Raw genomic sequence first — 18,952 nt, 5'->3', positions numbered from 1 at the left:
GTAGTTGGTTCTCTTGCGTAATATGTCAATTGACACATGTGCTTGTACCGATTCATCTGTATTCTTTAAAATACATTATTTATCCATCACATGTGTATGGAAGCTAATGTCCATATTTCAAAAGCTGTGTCAATTTCAATTAAACAGTTCAAGCAATCAGTCAGGATTGATATTTACCACTTTCGTCACTACTGAATTAAGGGTGTACAAAGGCGAATCCCCCCTTTAAATAAAGTATTTTTATTTAGAATATTAATTACTCCCTCCCTATAAAAACGTAAAGCTTTCTTTTTTATTCTTATTTTAACACAAAGTTATTTCAGTTCCCAAGATGAAAAAAACTGACGGTACTACTAATGCCAATCACAACTTGCATACGTTTTACCCAATTACAAGCGTGGCCTGGTGGTTAGGGTGTTCGGCTTAAATCTGAGAGTCGCAAGTTCGAATCTCACGTTACACCGAATATGCTCGTCCTTTTAGCCGTGGGAGTTTTAGAATGTAATGGTCAATCCCACTATTCGTTCGTAAAAGAGTAAGAAGTCCAAGTGTTGCCAGTGGGTGATGTTGACTAGTCTATCACTGTTAGATTAGGGACGGCTGGTGCAGTTAGCCTTGCGAAATTCAAACCAAACCTAACGTCAAACATGTCGAGGAATTAAAACAGATCCAGAATATAGTTTAAACATTTTTCTCGTTTAATAATATTCAGTTGTAAAGAAATAAAACATTAAAAATTAAATGTAGGATACATCAAACGTTTCTGGACGTTTTGGCCAGCTTTATTAGTAGTAAAAAAAAACAAGTGTACTGTTTCATACGTTAAAAACACATTCGGCGGCAAACACCTTAGAATCTACGTTTTCCAAATATCTATCAGTTATGTCACAAATTACTCTCGTCAGCAATGCTAAATTAATTGCAAAACGTCTTTTGTAATGTGTTAAATTGTATTTAAGTAATCAAATTTTAAATAAGTTGATACTAATCGGTGTGCTTATAACTCAGGTTTAAATACTCGAAGTGGACAGAGCACAGATAGCATATTGTGAAGCTTTGTGTTTTACACCAAACAAACAAAAACAAATCATAAAAAGGTATTAGTTACCTTGAGAATGTTCCTGTAGACCAACGTCAAAGGCTAGCTTGTCATTGGATGAGCTGGTAGACAAACAAGCCAGATACTGTAACACAACAAAACTAATATAACATTTTGCTGATACGAGTCATTTAAAATTAATTAGTCTGTTTTAAATGAGGTATTTATTAAAAAATACAAATTATTTTTTAATTAATCAAAAGATATAAAATAATTGGAATAGCTACGCTAAATAAGTGGGTCTCGTAACTTTTAGATAATTGGGAGTTGAGTTGTATGAAAAATCCAAAAATTAGCTCATTAAGTAACACTAATAGGCTTGGACTATAAGAAACTTTTGTACTAAAATATCTCGTTCGTTTTAATTCAGTGTTCGATGTAAGGAGGCAATTTAACTAAAACTTCAAATAGGTAATAATTATTAAATAAAAGTCTAAATAATGCAATGATAAGCTTAAAATAATTTTAAAAAAGAGCGTGAAAGATAAAATTATAATTCGGTCCGGCATGGCCAGGTGGTTAAGGCACTCGACTCTAATCCGAGGGTCCCGGGTTCGATTCCCCGTCACATCAAACATGCTCTCCCTTTCAACCGTGGGGGCGTTATAATGTGACTGTCAATCCTACTATTTGTTGGTAAAAGTGTAGCCCAAGAGTTGGCGGTGGATGGTGCAAACATGCTCTCCCTTTCAATCGTGGGGGCGTTATAATGTGACGGTCAATCCTACTATTCGTTGGTAAAAGTGTAGCCTAAGTGTTGGCGGTGGATGGTGATGACTTGCTGTCTTACACTGCTAAATTAACAATCAATCAGTTTTCGTTTGAAAGATTGACATACTTGTTGCTTTAAAAACTTTTTTCTCTCTTTTGTTCTTTCCTGAGCCAAGTGCATTTTTTTAAAATTATTGTTTCTGATTAAATTTTTAAATATTGCCTCGGATGTTGAAATAATCTTCATGTGTAGGCAGCCAGCAAGTTGGTATTAATAAAACGCTAGAAACCGGGTTTCGATACCTGTGGTGGGCAGGGTACAGATAGCCCCTTGTGTAGTTTTGTACTTATCAAACAAACACAAGCATATTTATAAGTATAGAATAGCAAAGAAAAAAAGACGCGATTAGAAACAATCCCTAATATAATTTGAATACCATGTTACTATTTTGATGCTGTAAGAGCACAGCATGTCCGTACAGCAATGTTCTGTGCCCCGACTGAGTTCCTTCACCCTAAAAAAAAATAAATTAAATACATTCAAACACATAGTCGCTTAAATGTTTAGCGAATTAAATTATGTATTATAAGGAAAAACATATCATTAATTAATAAACCCTTATGTAATCTACATATACTTGAACGCTGGTTAAGTTTGAGAGAATTTCAACAATTGCAAAGAATGTTTATAGCTTAATAACTTTCTGTCTAATGACTTTTATTACTCAAATCTCTCTAACCTCCTTTTCAATTTGTAGTACCAATGCTAACAAAATACGCCACCAATAATTTTGAACTTCAACTAATGACATAACATGACTCTTTCAACCACATTGAAGCACAGTTATTATTTTGATTCATCTTACACTGTATCATTACTCTTTATTACAACAAGATACTGGAGAGATAAAGAAATTTTAACCAATACCGTATTATATACGAAAGTACAACAACAAGAGCGGTACACTAAGTGAAACGAAATGTCTTAAAAATTGATTGCGACTCTTTTAATGTTTTGTGTTATGATTTAAAACAATATGCCTATAGGATTATATGTAATCAGTATTTTTAACATTAATAATAATCATTTTATTGAAAGAAGAACGCAATCCTGCCAATAAAGTTAACGATATAAACGGCAACTATTTTCTAAACGTGTGTCCCTCTTTATTTGAGACTAATTGATTAAAATAAGTCAAATTGCTAACTCGTATAATAAAACATTTGGCGTCGTAGGGTCTACTGAGAAATGTTTCACTCAATAACATCATATAAACAATTTTATTACCTGGTTGGAAGATGATGCCGTCACCATTTCTTGTAAAGCACGAACTGACAAGGCTTGTTCGATCACAAACACACACGAAGACATTTCAGGTGGGAAATTCTGTTGAGGTTTTTCAGAAGAAAAATCTCTTTAAAATATAAGTAATCAAATCTACTTGAAACACATTTTAGTTTATACAGAGTAATGTGTTATACAATAAAACAAACTCTAATATTTAATTTTATTACTGGCACAAAGTATTACTTTCTTAAGTTTAAGTTTAAAGCTCATTCATTACTTATTCTATGTTTATGATCTAAAAATGAAAAAAATCTAAGGGACTATTAATTATGTATATATATATGTACACGTGTTTGCGTGCTGGATCCAGAACTGAAAATACGTGTACAAGTGAAGGCATATTTAATCTTACCCCATTTCCGTGTCGCTATAATTGTACACATTTATAATGTAGCCTAATCATAATAGTTAACACAAAATTTAAGGACAACAATGGGGCTATTGTGCCATCTATGTTGCTATGTCAACTAAACTATACATTACATGCACTTAAAGCCTGATCATTTAAAATGTTTATTAAATCTTCATTCATATTCCTTTAAATGTATTGCGTTTATCATACGTGAAAGCAACCCATTCCAAAGGCCTGTTTGTTTGTTTGTTTGAATTTCGCGCAAAGCTGCACGAGGGCTATCTGCGCTAGCCGTCCTTAATTTAGTACTGTAAGACTAAAAGGAAGGCAGCTAGTCATCACTACCCACCGACAACTCTTGGGCTACTCTTTTACCAACGAATAGTGGGATTGACCGTACATTATAACGCCCCCAGGGCTCAAAGGGCGGACATGTTTGTTGCGACGGGAATTCGAACCCGCGACCCTTAGATTACGAGTCAAGTGTTTAAACCACCTGGCCATGCCGGGCCAAATATTGTTTGCTTGGTGTGACGATGATACCAACCCGCGATCGTCGGATTACGAGTCAAGTGCTTAAACCACCTGGCCACGCCGGGCCTCCAAAAACCAATTACTTTGTTAGAAAAATAAAACTCTTACTCTGCCAATATTTATCTGTATCCTCTAGTCCTACTATTCTAAACAATAATTACGAAGAAAAGATGACAATAGAAATTCCATTAACAACTTTAGCATTTAAATCAATTCCCCTTTAGTTCTTAAGTTTTCAAAATAAAACCAAATATATCAACCTGTGACAACTTTACTATCTCAGGTGCTATTCTAGTAGCCTTCCTCTCAATTATTACTAACAACTTAATGACCTTTCCAAGGTATGGGGTTCAAGACCGAACACAAGACTCCAAACCTGATCTTACTAGTGACATATACAATGAAAATATAACCTTTTAAACCTATATTCAACATCTCTCTAGATACAACATAAACTCGTATTTGCCCTACCACTAGAGGCAGCACATTGTTTGGAAGGCTTAAAAGACTGATTAACCAGAACTCTAAGACCATTCTCCATAACATTGTGTGACATGATGAAAAAAATTATACTTCAATTAGTATAATCCACATGCATTACCCTGTATTTATTATAATTAGAAGTCAGCTGCCAACTCGCCAAATTATTTAAATCACATTGTAAAGAAGAAGCGGTCAATATACAATCCTTTAATATGATCTGTACATTTAAGTAACTCGTTGATCATCTCTGGTACTGGTGTCAATAAAATGGACAAAATGTCCAATGCTGAGCCCCTAAGTTCTCTACTTGACACAAATCCACTTCAACTGAACTCATGTTATAAACACAGCTGATTTCTTCCATTCGGCCTACCCTAGTGACTCAGCGGCAAGTCTGACGGCTTATAATACTAAATTTTGTGTAGTATTATGTAGTAGATTGGGTAGCAATCTGAGGGTTGCGGGTTCGAATCCCGTGCCCACCAAACATGCTTGCCCTTTCAGCCGTGGAGGCGTATGTAACGGTCAATCCCACTATTTGTTGGTAAAAGAGTGGTCCAAGAGTTGGTGATGAGCGGTGTTAACTAGCTGCTTTCCCTCTAAACATTCACTGCTGAACTGGGGACGGATAGCACAGATAGTCCTCATGTACCTTTGCGCGATATTTGAAACAAACAAATAAACCACCTGGCCCTCCCTCAATAATGACACCCTCCTCCATTTTTTCTCACATTTTGCATTTCAAACTATAAATTATTATACAAAAGCATACGAAATGACCCTAAGATAATTTAGGGTAGAGAGTAGCGAGTGAAGACAGAACGATTCCGAACATTGTGACGTAACAATCGCTGTGCAAATAACCTAACTGATTCTGAAATACCACAGAACTTACAGAATTACTGTAATAACAGAAAACTGTTTAATTGTTTCAAATAAAAGATATACAAGATGAATTTTTCTCCAAGTTTCATTTGAAAAAAAAAAAAAACTTTCCCCAGAACTGTTATTTTTAATTATAATGTGAATTATTTCAGCCTGTGTCTGATACAGGGGATGAACATATAATAATTAAGTATTGTTTTCAGTAATTTATTTCTTCTAGAAACAACATCAACAACAACAACAACAAAAAAACTGGAGGATTATGGGTGAAAATTGGAGAAAGAAACTCTTTTCATAAGTTTTAATTCTAAAATTAAGAATCCCATCATCTCACCCCAAATTCTTTATATCAACTATAATTAATTTAATTATGGACTGCGAAGTCAATGCTCAGGTACCTAGATCCAGGACAATTTCTTTAATATATTTACTTTACACATTATATATTTCTACAGACACTTTGGAAACAAAGAAATACAGTTTTACATATATTGTTGATCCAAACCTATTTCAGACCCGACATGGCCAGGTGGTTAAGGCACTTGACTTATCTGAGGGTCGCGGGTTCGAATCCCCGTCGCACCAAACACGCTCACCCTTTCAGCCGTGGGGGCGTTATAATGTTTCGGTCACTCCCACTATTCGTTGGTAAAAGAGTAGATCAAGAGTTGGCGGTGGGTGGTGATGACTAGCTGCCTTCCCTCTAGTCTTACATTGCTAAATTAAGGATGGCTAGCGCAGATAGCCCTTGTGTAGCTTTGGGCGAAATTCAAAACCAAATAAACCAATTTCACTAAATAAAATCACTAGTTTTATTTTTTAAACTACATTCGTCAAATAAACAAGGTATTATTAACAAAATGACTAAACTTGGGCCTAAGGATTATTTTGAACATACAATTGGAGAACAAATGAACAAATAATTATATCTGTATGTAGTCCACATGAATTGTAGGCCTACTCTCGATTCATCAGCATGAGGGTGATGAATTTTCTGCATAGCAATAAAGTGGCGAAGAATAGTGTTCAGGAGTTCATTCTACTGCTCCCACGAGAATATGGTGTGAATAAAAAAGTACAGTCATAAATAAAGCAGAGAAAAAGCACCAATGCAGCACGTGCTTAAGATATTATGCCACAATGTATGTGTTGAGGGGGCATAATTGTTTTAGAAATGTTATAGGATGAGGTATTTAACTTTACAGTGGTGAGATTGAAACGTATTGAATCATATTATTCGTAACGTTTTGGAAATGAAAAACATCGCCAAAACATGTACCTGTTACTTTATCTCTTTGCTCTTAGAGCAGAAAAACAAGGGCTGATAATTCATGATGACGAGAAACCCACATGAAGTAAAAACGTATTCTAAAGGACCTATCAGGTTAACCTGAAGATGATCTAAGAAGGTCGAAACATTGTTCTGTACTTTATTCTAATAAGAGTTTTAATACCCATACCAGTCGTCTTTAGAATACAAAGACTGATAATGTATTTTCCACTACATTGGAAATGTTAAATTCATGTTTTAGTTCAATGCATTTATCTAATGGAAAAAAAACAACATATCCTAGGCAGGTGAATTAAGTACGTCCCATATTTCTAGGACGACATAACATTTCAATTTGTTGGTGGATAATAACGAGATATGCAGCTTTCATTCACAGCGAACTGGTCACCTTGTTACAAATGAAATCATTGTCCTTAAAACACCTCCATTCCTGACGTCATCCTTTGTTTATATTCACCATATATCTATGACATTTTCCATCTCCCTCCTGATCCACTGCTCAGCAGTAAGCCTGTAGGTTTACGATGCTAAAAATCGGGTTTTGATACCCACTTTGAGTACAGTAGAGATGACCCATCGTGTAGCTTTATGCCTAGCTATAAATAAACCTAAACTGTTCACGATGTCAGAAAAACACAATAAGCTCAAGTATTCTTGATACAGAATGACAAAAAACCATTCAACCCGAGCGCTTTCTTCTTCAGGGGCAAACTGGGGAGTAACAAACTATTATATCCGACTTTTATGACAGCACGAAAAAGAATCTTTGAATATTTTGTAAATCCACTTTTTTGATTTTGAACCGGGTTCAGTGGCTCATCAAACATTACTTTTTAAGACCAAAGTGGTCAGAGAATTTTAAAGTTTAGTGAGACGATCACTGTACAATAATAATACAAACGAGGGAAAAAAAATTGTACCAACAAGCAAAAAAAAAAGAAAAAAAGGAAGCCACTGAAAAACTACATTTTGACGTATTGTGGTAAATAATCTTTTATATTCGTTTATTTTATAGGTTTCATGAGTCGTTAAAATACGAAGATATCGTAACTCCACCTTTCACTACATTCTATAGATTTCATAGTACGGTTTAAAATTTCTGAACATATATAAATATAACAGTCACCCATTCATTAGACGTGATGATGTATATGTATATTTACCTTATCGGCTATGTTTTCTAAGTAACAATGCCGGTTTCCGAAACCTTCAGCCGCAAGACAGACCCTCTCCCCTGTTGCTGTACACTGTAGACAGACCATATCGTCCTGTAAAAAAAAACACAAAAAAACAGTCAGTAAGTATATGACGCATGTGGTGATAATCCCAACAAACAGATAATTTCATACATTTGCACAGTCGATGTATTAAAATTATATTTCCTACCAAAATTAAAATTTAGTAAAAGTCGTTTCTGGTGTATGTATTGTATAGTGTATTCCATTTTTATTTATTACAGGTATCAAATATTCGTACTTATAATCTGTAACACCTTCCAGATATTTATCCTGGTATGTTTCTTCATTTATATAAGGCAGTAGGAAGGGGTAAGGCCAGTCAAGCGTGACCAAATTTCCACGGTTTGTATCACTATAATGTATGCATTAAAACTTGCTTCTTTCGTTTCAATACATTACGTTATGTATATGTAGTATTTGTACTTAAAATATTTCAATATTCAATCTCATAAAACTGCAATGACATGACCACTTTGAAATTGCTGCCTGTGGTAATGTTGTGTGTGATAAAGATATTTTTAGTGAATGCGGAGCAGGCAGATTCGTTATTCTGCTCTATTTATGTCTACCCTGAATAATATGTTTCAGAAGGCTGATGAAGAACGTAACCCTATTTTATTTATATGCTTAATTCTTTGGCTAAGAAATATCAGTAACTTCAGACCCACTGCAGCTGAATATTTCAAAAATAGTCATGCATGGCAAGTAAACAGATAATATTAAGCTTGAACATTTGTTATAGGAAACAGTACTTGACGTTTCTCTTACGCATCACTAAACTGGTTATAATTTAAATAATACTATATATATTTTTCAATATCAAGAAAATAAATGTTATCGCTCGTGCACAGTCCCGGGAGACGAGATTAACGTGCTGTTAATTTCAAACAAGTAGTGAAACGAGTAGCAATATTCATCAACATATCCTAATACAATAAGAACGTAATAAATGTGTCAACGATACGTTGCAAATCGATTTAAACTTAGTCACTAAAGCCTTGATTACCTTGAATTATTTTAGGTTGATCAGATAACTTGTTGGGAAGCCTCATTGTCATTTGATAGCTCTAGGACAGAAAAGTTTCTTTTTCAGTTTATCTTTGCATAACTATCGGAGAGGCATAATTTTCAATTAAATTCCAAAGTTATCAATGATATTAAAGCCTTACAAGTCCAGCGCTCTAACCACAAACTAAGAAAATCGAACAGGAAAGAGCTGGAGAAGTTAGAATATAGAGGTGCCAATGTCATGTGAGACGTGTGCTCTTTAACTTAACTGCTAAAGGGGTTAGCTTTAAACAGGTCCTTATGTTAATCAATGGAGTTTCGAACTAATCCCATCATTATTTAAATTTTCAAGCACTGGTGGGGCACTAATATATATTTAGACAGATGGTCGACGGATAAACAGACAGACGAACTAATATATATTTAGACAGATGGTCGACGGATGGACTGACAGACGAACAAATATACAGAGAAAAAGAAGTGTATACATTTCATGTAGTTCTCTGGAGTCAACTGTTTGGAAATTTAATGTATTATTCAACTATATCCAGTCGGTATCCTTGACTTATCACTATGTTAACAGCGGTAAGTCTCCAGATTTACAACGCTAAAATCAGGGGTTCGATTCCCCTCGGTGGGTTCAGCAGATAGCCCAATCTGGCTTTGCTATAAGAAAACACACACTCACTATGTTAACAATAGAATCAACAACATAAAAAAAATCTATAAAAATATTCAGAGAAAAAAACACATTGTGCTAAATATGTTGCACAACGATCTGAATTGTTTTCTTGTTAAAGCTTCATTACCCTTGCGTCACAACATGCAACAGAAAGTGAGAAATTTTCTATCATAGTAGATCATTTTTAAGTTACAAATTATTTAATATTCGTTTAGAAAAGTCTTTAATCGTACTGTTTCTTTCAGGAAATTCAATTCGTTATATAAGTAAAAATGGAAAATAGAAACCACGTGATTCCATTTATAAGTGACATGAAATATTATCACAAGAAAAAACATATTTCTAGAAACCTATAGGTTGGGTCTATATTCTCAAGGATAATCGGAGGGGGAGAACTGAGGGGGACTGCCTCCTCAAGTTCGGAAATGGCATTTTTTGTGAGACATTTCTAATTAGATTGGATTAACTCACAATAGCAAATTACGTTATAATGTAGTGTCCCCAGCTGAACTGGAAATCCACATGAGATCATTCTGTATATAGAACTGTATACAATAGAATTTTCCACCTTAACGGCATTTTATCTTTGTGTCTGCTAAACGACCAGATCAGAAGCTGTCCCTAGTTTAGTTTTGAACTGTTGATCAGAGAAAACGCACCCAGCCAGTAGCACCCATCACTACAAGAGTTTTATCGAAATTGTTGAACAATGTAATGTGATTCACTGACAGTTTTACTCAACGTATTCACAGCTGTAAAGAGTATCGTGTTCAGCTTCATCTTGGATCAAATCTTGAACACTTTCATCAACAGCATGTAATGCCTAAAATTAGGCCTTGCCAGTTTAGAATTGTATAAAAAATGAAGGAAATTGTTTATTTCGCTAAGGAATAATCACATGGGCTAATTATTACTGCTTCTTAAAAAAAAAAATCTTTAAACCTAATGCTTCTTGAAGACACGGGTGTTTCCATAATCTATTAGTTGTTTTTTTTACAATAGGCCTAATATGTTTATATTCAAACTATTGTGCCTAAGTTAAAACACGTGATAAATAACAAACGTAGTTAAGAAAATTTGTGTTTTACTTTTTGAGGTTACTTGCTTGAATGTTTGTACTGTAACTAAAGAATAAAAATCAAATTTAATAGTCACATTAACGATAGTAGGTAACTGACACAGTAATATCTATTCTGTATAATAATGAGTTTAAATATTAAGACACACAGCAAAATACGTAGCATATTAAGAATACATAAAAATAGGTGTAAGCATATTTATATCTCGTCACCTTTACAGATATATATATATATATATTAAGGACGTAATTTATAAACCTAGTGCTTTGTAAAATGGAAACTACTCAATAGATCGCAAATATAGTTTGCACGACAATGGAAACTATTCAAACGTCCAACAAATAGCTCTGTACAACTATAGAAACTACTTGAAACGTTTCATATATAGCTATGAGCGAAACAGAAACCACTAGAAACATCTCTCATACAGTTTTCCTGTAATTTATAAACCTAGTGGAAAAAGTTGTAAACATACTTCTTATTTAAGTATGAATAAACTTTATAAAGTAAAGGTATAAATATTAAATTTCTTTACGTATTAGGGAATCAAACAGCAATACACATATATTTTAGGTTTAACTTTTAGTGCACTAAGATGTAAAGAGAATAGTTTTGGAGCAATAACATTTTTTAATCTTAGAAAAGTCAATTATGTTTCGTTTACCTCCTACAAGAAAATGAAAAAGTTAATGGTCTTTTCTTTATTCTTGTTTGGAAATGACAACGGCTTAGTTTAGAAAGTACGAGAATAAAATGTATAAAACAAATAAATAGTCACGAGAAACATTCGTTTAAAAGTTATTTTTAGAACTTACACCACAAGGAGCTTCTAAATCAAGAAGTTTGAGACCTATTTGTGACGAACGTTACAATGTGTTACCATCTTCTTAGGACTTAAAAAAGTGTAATTTTCCTAAACAAAAAATAAAGTAGATAGTTAGAAGTTTTTGTTTTAAGTCGGATGTTTCTAAATTAAAGTGAAATGATTTATTATCCATTAAGAGTTCAAAAATACCGAAAACATTTTCGGGTCAGTGGTAATAAATTGAGATGGTTGGAAAACAGGAACCACACGTATTCTCAAGATGACTGGTATGGGTATTAGCACTTAAATTAAAATAAAGTACAGAACAAAGTTACAACTGATCGTTGCTGGGCGGATGTCTTAGGGACAAGAGTGTAAACGGGTACGGGATTATAGGGGACGTTGTAGTTAGATGTTAGATTATTAATTCGTATAGGTATAAAGGTGTTCCTTTATATTGGTTTTAGTTGTTGCGTAAGTAGGGCTTCTTTGATTTTGCGTTTGTTTATATCTGTTTCCCTACTTAGTATCTAGGTGTTTTCTATGGTTATGTTGTGTTTATTTGGTTTTCAGTGTTCAAAAACGTTTGAATGTGTTTTTTTCTTTGTTTCTTTGAATCTGGTTTCCATTTTTCTGCTTGTGTCTCCAATATAAAATTCGTGACAATTGTTGCATTGTATTTCATAAATAATGTTCTTAATGGGTTTGTCAAGGTAGTTTTTACGTAGTGTGGACTTTAGTTTATACCTGTTTTTTGAATAAATTTGGTGTTTACTGGAATGTTGTGTTTTGTTACAAGTGTTTTCCAAATATTGGTTATTTTGTCCTGATATCGGGAATATATGGTATGCAGCGATGCAAAATTTTGTAGTTTGTTGTTTCTTGGGGTTTATTATAAGAGAAGTCCTACTTATACAACAACTAAAACCAAAATTAAACCAATATAAATGAACACCTTTATACCTAAATTAATTAACAGCCTAACATTTAACTGCAACGCCCCTACAATTCTATACCCATTTACGCTCTCGTCCCTAAGACATACGCCCGGCAACGGTCAGTTGCAAGCTCTCTCTTTTTTAACCTGAAGATGATCTAAGAAGGTCGAAACGTTGTTCTGTACTTTATTTTAATTAAAGTGCTAATACCCATACCAGCCGTCTTAAGAATACATTTTTACTTCAAGTGGGTTTCTTGTTATCACGAGGAACCACACATGTACTTTCATGCTTCATGCAGAGAAATATGTAGGGAAAAAGTCAGATTTCATGAATTTATTTATAGTATATATTTCTATTAGTTTGCGTAAAATAAGCACACTGAGTAGAATCTAGAATGCGTTTGAAATGAATCGCAACAAGCACAAAGTACTGTTGTTTTCATATTTAAATTTGCGATATCTGCTTTAACCTGCGTCACCATGTAATTACCCTAGAAAAGTGAAGTGGCGTAAAATAAATTTGTGATTATGAAAACGTATGCAGCCTCTTAGTGAACCTCTATATTTCTAAAAGCTTTAAGAAACATTGGCATTTCTAATCCATATTTGTGTTTTCAAATCTAGATGTATCGGGCTTAACTCTGTTCTGCTAACCCTACTTTTCTTTAGAAAGCCTAAACTGTTATGCTAACCCTACTTCTCTTTAAAAAACTTGTAGCCGGAATGTCAGAAATGATTAATAATTATTATAATTCTCAGTTTAATGCAAGTGCACTAAATCGTCCATTACAGCATTTCTGAACATAAGACTCAATAAAAGTTAATATTTAATCTAAGTAAATACATAAATAGTTATCTACTCCGTAGTTTTTGATATTAAACTGGTATCTTACAGATTATTTCGCATGTGTGTTTGTGTATATATATATATATATACCATCATGGGTATCGAAACTCTGTTTCTAGGGGTGTGAGCCCTCAGACATACCGCTGTACCATTGGAGGTACTTCACTGTGTACCGTTTCATTATACATTATAATCTTTCGCTCTGGAAAAAAAGTGTCAGCCGAAACGTTGGGTAGAATAAAAAACATTTATTTGAAGTTCATTGAAAATGGTTTATATCCTTCATTCAGCACCGAAAACTTTAAAAAATAATAAGAGGGTGTTGGTTTGTATTTCGCGCAAAGCTACACTAGGCCTATCTGCACTATCCACCCTTAATTTAGCTGTGATAGACTAGAAGGAAGACAACTAGTCAACACTACCCACTGCCAATTCTTGAGCTACCCTTTCATCAACGAATAGTGGTACTATTCGTTGATAAAACCTAGACTGTCTATTAGATTATGTGCTCCTAAAACTGAAAGGACGAGCATATTCGGTAACATGGATTCGATCCCACGACTCTCAGGCTTCGAGTAGAGAGCCTTAACCACCAGGCCATGCCAGGCCCAAAGTAAGTAAAAGGGATATCTCTGTCTCGTAAATTCTAAATTCCCGATTTGTATAAATCTTTTTTTTACCTACTTTTACGAATATTTTACGTCGGAAAGGACTGTTACATACCTTTCTCAAAGGTGATCAGTTTTTGGTGTCATCACGCTATCCACGTAATGTCAAACAATGTCTAAATGTAGTACTGATACAATCTTTTCCATAACGACTTTATACCAGCTATGATTGTCACGTGACTTGCATAAATGGATATTCAAAATTATCTTAATAAAATATCCACATTTTTTGTGCTTGTTTTTAATGCCCTCTTTCTCTCAAAATTTGCAGCACAAGGAAGATTCACAAATGTGTAGAAGTTACGACACAGAATGTACCATGAAGCGATCGTAACGTAATATTTTATCACTATTACCTTTGTTATAGTAATCAACATGCAAACGTGTTTAACAAAAACACATAAATCCGTAAAAGAGGTATCAGCCGAACCTAGACAAATGTTTTAATAACATTAAATATAAAAAAGTGTAAAGAATAATACATTTATATATAATAGAATGTTTTTATATTTTTAACATTCAGAAATGTGTTAAGTAAATCAAATAAAACATCTTTAGAAATAGTATGACGTTTTTAAATGGAAAACATTCAGTTTTTAAAAGAGAAAAATTATAAACACAAGAATGTTTTAGTATAAAAACGAAGTGTTTACAAAAAAATTAACAAAAACTCATCATTTTTATAGTACGATAAACTGCCATTCTAGGTATCTAAAAGAACAAATACTCGTACCAATGGATTATACGAGGTCTGTTCAAAAAATACGCGGACTGTTTGAATTGCGCGGCTCCAGTTGGTTCCAGGGGAATCCGCTTGGTGTCGCTAGGTTCACACAGATCAGCTGATTACGACGCCATTTCCCGATTGCAGATATCTTCATTTGTGTATTAGCTACGCGGTTTTAAGTGAAGTGCGATTTTTTCGTTTGGCGGATTTCAGAATGAATGACCTGAAGGAGCAACGACTTGCTGTGAAATTTTGTGTTAAACTTGAAAAATCTGCGACTGAAACTTTTACTATGCTTAACACGGCTTACGGTGATGTTGCTATGAAGCGTACGACATGTTTCAAGTGGCATGAACGTTTTAAGGATGGTCGACAGTCCATTGAAGATGATGAGCGTCCTGGACGTCCTTCCACGTCAACTGACGACCCACACGTCGATAAAATCAACACCCTGGTGCGGGCAAATCGACGTCTGACTGTCAGGGAGCTTGCTGAAGAGTGTGGGATATCTGTTGGATCTTGTTACGAGATTTTGACCGAATAATTGAAGATGCACCGCGTTGCTGCGAAATTTGTGCCTCAGAACTCGTGAGTTTTTGGCCAAACACTCGATCACTGTTCTTCCCCACCCCCCTACTCACCTGACCTTGCTCCTTGCGATTTTTTCTTGTTCCCCAAACTCAAAAGACCCTTGAAAGGAAGAAGATCTGAGACGATTCCCGAGATTAAGGCAAATGCGACAAAGGAGCTGGAGGACATTACAAAAGAAGCGTACCAGGACTGTTTCAACAAGTGGAAACTTGGGATAAGTCTGTGCGTTGGGGAGGAGAGTACTTTGAAGGCGTCCCAGACCTGTAACTTCTAAATAAAGTACATTTTGTTTTATGACGTCAGTCCGCGTATTTTTTGAACAGCCCTCGTAAGCTTTACAGACCGATAGTTTAATGCAACGTTCTCATGCAGAAACTCCTCACCCAGTGGCTTACCGGTAAGTCTGTAAGCTTATACAACTGATTCTTTTACTCGTGGTGAATACAATGCAGGTAGCCCATTTTGTTGCCTTTTGTTTGACAACAAACTAACTAAATAAGTCAAGATGATTCCTTAAGTTTAAATATATATATATATATGTTTGGTTTATATTTCGCTCAAAGCTGCACGAGGACTATCTGTACTAGCTATACCTAATTTTGCAATGTAACACTAGAGGGAAGGCAGCCAGCTAATCATCACCATCCACTAATAACTCTTGAGATACTATTTTACCAACAGAGAGCGGGAATGACCGTAACATTATAACGCCCCCATGGCTGAAAGGGTGCGCATGTTTGAGTTGAGGGGGATTCGATCCCGCGGAGTACGAATCGATCACCTTGACAACCTGGTCATGACGGCTTCCTGGATAAAACTTAAGATTTTACTATGTCTTTGAAGTATTCTATTTGATTTAGAACAAGCATATTTTAAGAAGTAAAACCTTTAAATATGAGATTTTATTTATGTTCACACTATATATTCAGCAAATTACATGACTTGATTACAGTATGCCGTGACTGCTGACATCTATACATTGAAATGTATCAATAAATCTGTTTGTACTTATTTATTCCATAAAAAAAAGTGAAATTTATTTTGGGGTTTATATCAACAAGTAAAAATTAATCTTTCTTCAACAAAATAACTGAATAATTTAACAACAATACGTTGTATAGAATATACGTGCTAGAACATTAAAATAGCAGTCTTCCTTAAGAGAAGTCAAGAAAAACACGTCGTGGTAGAAAATACAGTTAATTAAGAATGCAGAAGTGACTTTTGTGAAAACCAAAGAGCCCTTACTTGCTTCCGAGTTTTCTTTTAACTCATACATAAAGTTATCTGGATCTAGCTAAGAACTTTTAATCGAATAAAGATTTTCAAATTTTCAGAGCGCCTACGGCTAACAGCTGTTCCGATTTAAATAACGTTAATGGCGCTACGTTGATAAAATTGTCGTGTGTGCAGAGTCTATGTAAGAGTTCCGATACCATTCATCACAATTTAAAGATGCATTTTACAGATCGTAGTTCTACCCTATATCTTGTGACGTAAATGACGCAACCAGTGACGTAATTAAACTTTTTATTATATTTGATATCCTTTATTGAAACAACCTGAATTATTTCTTTCTGTGTAAACTTTAGCAAATATAATAAAAAGTTTAATTACGTCACTGGTAGCGTCATTTACGTCACAAGATATTGGGTAGAACTACGATCTGTAAGCATGCATCTGTCGTAAAACAGTGATGAATCGAAATATGTAAAACAATGAAATTATTCGTGTATTCAAGTTAGTTTAACAAGACGTTTCTGCTAAAATGAATAAACATGTTATCGTTGTTTTGAAAGTATAACTATCTAACTGAAGGTGCCTACACATAATCTAATATTCACAGGAGAAAGACGATCATTTTAAATGTTTAACAATTTTCAGCGTAAACAAGCAACGTACAAGTTAATTATATTTGTTTAATACAGCACTATAACCAAACTGTATTGCAATCAAACTTGACTTTTTGTTTCATTATATCGTATCTTATAGGATAAAATGTTTGTTTGTTTTGAATTTCGCGCAAAATTACTCGAGGGCTATCTGCGCTAGCCGTCCCCAATTTAGCAGTGTAAGGCTAGAGAAAAAGCACCTAGTCATCAGCACCCACCGCCAACTCTTGTACTACTCTTTTACCAACGAATAGTGGGATTGATCGTTATATTTTTTGGCGCCACGGCTGGAAGGGCAAGCATGTTTGGTGTGACGGACATTTGAACCCGCGACCCTTAGATTACGAGTCGAGCACCCTAACCACCTGGCCAGGATAAAATGTATCTACAATTATCTACAGAGATAATGGAATTTTTCGCTACTTTAAATTTTCCCTTTAATAGAAGACTAAAAAACACATACAGGTCGGTCCATAGTCAGTAGTTTCGACCAATCCCACTTTTTGTTGGTACAAGAGTTGCCCAAGAGCTGGTGGTGATGACCAGCTGCCTTCCCTGTAGTCTTACACTGCTAAATTAGGGACGACTAGCGCAGATAGCCCTCGTGTAGCTCTACGCAAAATTGAAAACAAACAAATTCAACGAAATTCTTCTTTCTTCCTGACCACCGGACCATGAAAAAAAAAAAAAAGAGAAGAATACAGTAAGTGCCAGTTTTCAATAAAATGATTTAGATATGTAGTATACTACAGTTTATAAACCTACTGTACCACGTGCAGACTTTCCTAAATAAAACTGGTGCCTCTAGTGATTTTCTTTTCATCTGAAACAAATAGCTGTTAGGGTGTAATTATTTTAAGAGGCTCGGCATGGCCAGGTGGGTTAAGGCGTTCGACTCGTAATCTGAGGGTCGCGGGTTCGAATCATGTTCGCCATTTCAGCCGTGGGAGCGTTATAATGTTACGGTCAATCCCACTATTCGTTGGTAAAAGAGTAGCCCAAAAGTTGGGGGTGGGTGGTGATGACTAGCTCCCTTCCCTCTTGTCTTATACTGCAAAATTAGGGACGGTTAGCGCAGACAGCCCTCGTGTAGCTTTGCGCGAAATTCACAAACAACCAAACAATTATTTTAAGAATGGGAGCTGCTTTTTGATCAATCCGTAGCTTACTGAAACAATGGATAATTTTTTTAAAAATATTTATGTCGCTTACAGAATGTGTTATGGTATTGATGTCTAATAAACACTGCTGGACAAAATCTTGAGGCCAATGAACATAAAGAAAAAAATATGCATTTTGCGTTGTTAGACTCAACCACTTATTTGAGTAAAGCTTCGAAAGATGAAAATAAGAAAAGCGAAAATAAAAATAAAACCTTTTTAGCATGTAATAGGAAAAATGTGAAATTAGCCTAAATACTAGCTGCTCAAAAGATTAAGACCATACCAAAAAGAAGTCCTAAACAGGGTAGGAAATACCCAACAAGAGGTCTCAGTAGTGAGTTGTACGGCCATCATTGCGAATAATTTTAAACATTCGCTTTGGCATGGTCGATATAAGCGTTTACAGAAGGCTGGCTGGAATGTTATTCTAAGTGGTGAAGATGGCTTCACGAAGATCATGCACTGTTTGGAATTGACGTCCATTTCAGCAGACTTCCCTCGCCATACACCCCTAAACATTTTCAATGGGGTTCAGTTCGGGCGAACACGCTGGATGGTCCAAAAGAACCATGTTATTCGCCATGAAAAAGTCCTTTGCCTTGCAGGCAT

At 34.9% G+C, this 18,952-nt stretch overlaps 1 protein-coding gene across 1 annotated transcript in view; it reads right to left on the bottom strand.

The window, feature by feature from the left end:
• LOC143229032 (ryanodine receptor-like) overlaps positions 1 to 18,952 on the bottom strand; it is a 243,367-nt gene that overhangs the window by 197,520 nt on the left and 26,895 nt on the right. Inside the window, 4 exon segments of the mRNA XM_076460689.1 lie at positions 1,109 to 1,184; positions 2,248 to 2,325; positions 3,099 to 3,197; positions 7,867 to 7,971. Of these exon segments, the coding sequence (XP_076316804.1) occupies positions 1,109 to 1,184; positions 2,248 to 2,325; positions 3,099 to 3,197; positions 7,867 to 7,971 (358 nt within the window).

Source organism: Tachypleus tridentatus, chromosome 1, assembly GCF_004210375.1.
Source record: "Tachypleus tridentatus isolate NWPU-2018 chromosome 1, ASM421037v1, whole genome shotgun sequence".
In the NCBI taxonomy this organism is placed as follows: domain Eukaryota; kingdom Metazoa; phylum Arthropoda; class Merostomata; order Xiphosura; family Limulidae; genus Tachypleus; species Tachypleus tridentatus.
This window is presented reverse-complemented; position numbering and strand designations above follow the sequence as displayed.